The sequence below is a fragment of the Phaethon lepturus genome, unplaced genomic scaffold (assembly GCF_000687285.1).
Source record: "Phaethon lepturus isolate BGI_N335 unplaced genomic scaffold, ASM68728v1 Scaffold54635, whole genome shotgun sequence".
NCBI classification, from domain to species: Eukaryota; Metazoa; Chordata; class Aves; order Phaethontiformes; family Phaethontidae; genus Phaethon; species Phaethon lepturus.
The window spans coordinates 1-5,468 of record NW_010542298.1 but is presented as its reverse complement, the minus strand read 5'-3'; the positions used below and the strand labels follow the sequence as shown (position 1 = coordinate 5,468).

The 5,468-nt window shown below is 42.1% G+C and overlaps 1 protein-coding gene across 1 annotated transcript; it reads left to right on the top strand.

Moving 5' to 3' along the window:
• Positions 1-232: 232 nt before the first annotated feature.
• SBDS (Shwachman-Bodian-Diamond syndrome) lies at positions 233-3,230 on the top strand (the record flags this gene model as incomplete). The annotated part of the gene is made up of 4 exons (XM_010287971.1): positions 233-362; positions 1,063-1,263; positions 1,823-1,987; positions 2,702-3,230. Coding segments are annotated over 4 exons (625 nt in total), but the record flags the coding sequence as incomplete, so codon positions are not given.
• Positions 3,231-5,468: the final 2,238 nt, after the last annotated feature.

The window sequence follows — 5,468 nt, the reverse complement described above, 5'->3', positions numbered from 1 at the left end:
GTGTGGGACCCGGCGGTGGCCGGGGGAAAGGCTTGCGTGGGGCCTGGCTGTGGAGCCGGGAAGGGGGAGCGCTCCAGCTCTTCCCTGCGGAGCGATGTTTCGGTAATAGAAGATTCCAGGCTCCAGCGATGCGGCCCTTACCAGCAGGACTTGTTGCGCCTCGCTGAAACGTCATGCGCTCTTTCTTGCGTCGCTGACTTCACAAGTCTTCTAACCCTGTCCTGATCTCTAGGGAGAAAGATCTCGACGAGGTCCTGCAGACGCACACGGTGTTTGTCAACGTCTCCAAAGGCCAGGTGGCGAAGAAGGAAGATCTCGTGCAAGCATTTGGGACAGATGACCAAACAGAAATCTGTAAGATGGTAGGTTTTGGCCACTTTGCTTTATAAAAGCTTGGAGAAGATTTTCCAAATGTTTTACAGAAGGGTCATACAGCTATGGTAGGTTGGTTTGTTACTGGAAGGTTTTTGTTAAATGCGGTGCTGCTGTCGTCAAAAGGCTTGTTTATTTGTTAAGAAATGGTTAGAAAGAAGTGATGACTCTGTTATAGTCTTAAAATTCATGTATGCGTCTCGCTGAGAAGAGTTCTGAGTGTTCTGTATAACGTACAGTGTCTATCCACTCATGTTTATGGACATGGAAAAAATGGGTTTACCAATCCTGAGGAGTTCCTCACCCAAGACATATTATTAAGGATGCAGAGAAAGGAAGAGGATACTTGCTTACTTTGGAAAGTCCAATTAAATGTTAAGAACAGATCTGATTTCCTAGTCCTTCTTGGTAGGATACAAATGGTGGACTTGTAAGTGGTGAGAATTCAAGTAAAGCTGCACTTCAGTTTTTGTAGTTTAGTCTTTCTGTGGTGTTTTTTTTTCTTCTGAAGTCTTTCCACTGTTGTCGGTCATAACGATGTACATTATTAATACAGTTACTCCTTTTCTGCACTTTGTATCTAACCAAAGCATTCAAGCAATTGTTAAATTTAACAAAGCTACTAGAGTTTTCACTCTTTAGTCAAACCTGTGATGTTTATTAACTGATTTCTTTATTTTTACTGTACAGATTTTATCAAAAGGGGAGCTGCAGGTATCAGACAAAGAACGACACACACAGCTGGAGCAGATGTTTAGAGACATCGCAACTATTGTGGCTGACAAATGTGTGAATCCTGAAACAAAGAGGCCCTACACAGTTATCCTCATAGAAAGAGCCATGAAGGATATTCACTACTCTGTCAAACCACACAAGAGCACAAAGCAGCAGGTTAGTTTTCTTGCAACATCAGCTTGTGCTCAGAGGTGTTGTCATCAAGTGTAATTTCTCTGTTAGCAGGCACAGAGGGATCAACAAAGCCCGCGGAGTGATCGGCCAACTGGCAGTTGCATGCTGGATACCAGCAGCTTCTGAAACTCGTGCAGTTTGTTTTCTAACCATTTAGGGAAGGGAGAAAGAAAGAACCTAATTACAGCAGCAACAGTGATATGCCTGGCACAGAAATAAAAGTTTTATGATTTATTTTAATTGAGGTAGTAAATCTGGCTTTGCATCTGAGCCACATGGGTTTCTGTTGTTCAGCAGTATAACTGCTACTTAACATGATTTCAGCCAGGTTTTTTTCAGTATTTGAGGTGATCATGAACAGCAAGAACTCTGCCTCTTCTTGTTAATCTATCAAAATAGGGTAATAGCAAACTCCCTGCAGCAGAGTGGCAGTGGTCAGTACTGAGAAATGTGTCTGAAGCTAATGCAAAGGATTTCAGTTTGTGATCTGCACGGTGATCTGCAGGTGTATAAATGTTCTTTCTTCTTAATGTCTTTACAGGCACTGGAAGTGATCAGACAGTTAAAGGAGACCATGCAAATTGAACGTGCTCACATGAGGCTGCGATTTATTCTTCCAGCAAAGGAGGGGAAGAAATTGAAAGAGAAGCTCAAACCACTGATTAAAGTTATTGAGAATGAAGACTTCCATGAACAGTTGGAAATTGTAAGCAATAAAACAGTCCTTGGGTTTCATACTTGATTTGACTTCACCTGTGTGGTTTACCAGAAGATGAATTAATAGATGGAAGTGGTTTAGATAAGCTGCAAGTTACCAGAGATTCTAAATCAGAGGCGTAGTTTGTAGTTTTTAATTTCACACAATCCTAGTGATGAAAGCTTCGAAGCAGCCTTTGTTACACAGAGATTGCTGCTTCAAGCTGAGGAGAAGCACAGTGTAATGTCTCTTAGCAGAGACTCTCCTACAACATTAATAAGTTTCTCTGCAAATATGGAATGTTACTCTTACTTACTTGGTGGGTCAGGCCCTAATTAACAGTGGTTAATTAGGTTTTTTTTTTAAATAGTCTGTAGTAAAGCAAAATTTGGTATTGATAAAAATCTTTCTGAGAACAGATCAGAATCTAGCAATCCCAACTGTCAGAAGACACGTCCAGCATGGGTAAATGGAACTGCTGAACTTCTGTGGAAAGATTACTTGGTAGAAATTGCTTGTCAACTCTGCAAAGTCCTTCTTAGTAACTACACAATTATGTTTTTTTTAATTAAAATTAATGTTGGACCATAGAATCATAGTATTGTTTTGGTTGGAAAACACCCTTATGATCAAGTCCAGCCGTTAACCTAACACTGCCCCTTGAAAGGGGGCTAATAAAAATTAAGTATTATTGCTTGACTGATGAAATGTGAAATATTTCAGGTGTGCCTTATTGACCCAGGCTGCTTCAGAGAGATTGATGAGCTGATCCGGAGTGAGACAAAAGGAAAAGGAACACTGGAAGTGCTCAGTCTGAAAGACGTGGAGGAGGGAGACGAAAAGCTTGAATAATGAAAATCTTCCTGGAGCAGTTCTACTTTAACAACATCCTATGAAATGACTGGCCTTAGCCACGCTCTTTTGTTAGGCCTTCATGTTTTTTCCAATCTCTTGTTGCCAAATATTTTCTGACACTAATCCTTTGGGATTTTTCCATGCAGTGTGGTGTTCTTTTTATCATTTTACACTTGCTTGGTTTACAGATGGATTTGTCTGTAGGAACATTTTGTGTCAGAGTTGCACTAACGAGGATTGAGTCAAGGCTTGATGCGGAAGTTACTCTAGCTTTGGTTTACTTTAAGGGTTGCTGTTGAAGAGTGTTTGACTGATACAGTGCCCATCACTTTTGCTTTAAGTTGTCAGTATTGAGTGGAAGATGGCATATGTCACTGAGGGGTGAGTTTTGTAGGAGCAAATGGAGGAGCCTGAAGAAAAGGGAGTTGCATTTTCCCTTCTAAACAGGTGCAAAGTGTGGGTTGTGTCTAAACTGATCTCTTGGCAGCATAAAAATTGACTTCCATAATTGGCTGCTTGATTATTTAGAGTACTTTAAAGGACCATTCTTAGAGATTTCCTTCGCTGGATATAACAGTACTTGCTGAAAAATGTTCTCCAAATAACTTATTCATAAAATATATTTAGCTACATTAATAAAAAGTCAACTATCATCTATTTATATATTACAGATACAGAAAGAAATAAAGTAATTATTTTTGTTAATAGTATAGGAGGTATCGCTGGCCAGGGCAATGCTTTTTGTAGGCTGAAGGGGTAGCCGGCATTTCTGAGCTGTTCTCGTTCACGTGATAAAATGAATCTTGAACAGGCAGCAGTGGCCTCTGGCCATTGAGCTAGACAGGCTTTTGTTGAGCCCTAATTCCCTAGCGGTGACTCTTTGTGTGTGCCCCTTTGCCTTCTAGTGCGATAGAGAACAGTTCTGGCAGCTGTCCTTTATCCTCTGTGCTTTCCAATACATGCGCAGAATTTCCAGCCAGCTCCTGAGGCACAGTATATAGTTCTTGATAATCCTGTTAAATCTTGTTTCAGCTGTGTTAAACAAATGCTTTTAAGTTGAACTTGCGTATTTCAAAGAAGAGGGTAAAAGAGGACAACGACTGGAGAAGGAGATACTAAAAATACAAATCACCAGGCAAAGCATATATGCTTGGGTGGCTAAAAGCTAAACAGGCGGGAATTTAAGGAGCCTTTAGCATTATGCGCCTGTTCTCATGCTGATAGTACGCAGCAAGGCAGGAGATCTCTCTCCCCAGTGAGCATGTCTTCATTATTTGCTGCTTCCTTTTAGAGTGCGTGATTCTGCCTGTTAAAGGACAGTTAAACGGAGCTCTGGTTTGTCCTCTTGAGTGACCTTTTCCTTTGTACCTTTAACACATGTATTTTCTGGAATTTAAGCAGGGAGAGGTTTGACATGTCGGGTGCAGAGGGCTTGCGGGACTGGATCCTTAGTCAAAGGCTTCTTGGAGGCCAATTTCTGCAGCGGTCTGTTGACAGGAGCTTGTGCAAGGTTGGGTTACATTTCTTTAGTAGTATTTTGGAAGGACTTGCCACTATAGACTCTGAGTTTCACTGGGGGCCGGTGAAATGGAGAGTTGTAAACCGTTTTATCTATTTTGAAATGCTTTCTCTTGCGCCTAAGGTAACCTGCCGTGATGTTTAAGTGCTGCCTAGGAAAGTTTAGTGGCATAATCGCTGTATTTGCCGTGTGGATGCAGACTGAATAGATACCTCTACATGCGTGGACAGATCGGCAATATTCCTCGTGTGTACAAGCGCTTAACTGCTTGTCTTTCGACTGGCCATCTCTTCATGCATACTTTGGGAAGCACTGAAGATGATAATGTTGATATTTAGCTTGTCACTGGCAATTAGCACTACCGTGCGATTCATAAATCTGCAAATGAGACACTGAGTAAGAGCCTCAGATAGGCTGTGTCAGTAATACTTGATTTCACAATCCTGTAATTTCTTTGCTTTCCATGCTCGAACACAAGCACAACAGTATGGCTGCAGGTTAAGGATCTTGAGTTGCAGAAACTTAATCTAAGCTGATTTATGAGCTTGGTGCTAGGAAGGCAGTTTCCTTCTAAAGTCTTCTATGAATCAAGACATTAAGGATTTTCTCTTGGTAGAGGGAGCTTGATTTTATTTATCAACAAATAAATGTACATGCTTGCATTTCTTGTCGTATCTGTAGTTCAGCAAGAATGTATGGTAAGCATCAGAATAAATAGTGGTGTTGGTAGCTGGTTTGTTCTTGCCCGTTTCCATAGTGTAACTCCCCGCACAACCATTGCCTGATTAGCTCAAATTTCCGAAGGTACATATCCAGGTAGTCATAGACTCCTCTTGGCATTTGAAAGAAGCTGGCAGCTTCAAGGCGAGCGCTGGTAGTGTGCTTGGGTACACGCGTACACTTATTTTCCCCAAAATTGTCCTCGCCCTGGTTCTGGTGGGGCTCGGAGGGGTCCCCTGGCCGGGCAGGTTGCCACTACCGTAGCCATGGTGATGGGAAACAGAGCTGGGATCCCTGCTGCCCACCCTGCCTTCGCCTGCATCAGAGAGCTCAGTAATTGCTTATTAATTAATCCGTCACTTGCGGAAGTGGAGAGGGAGTGGGTGGCGATGGCCG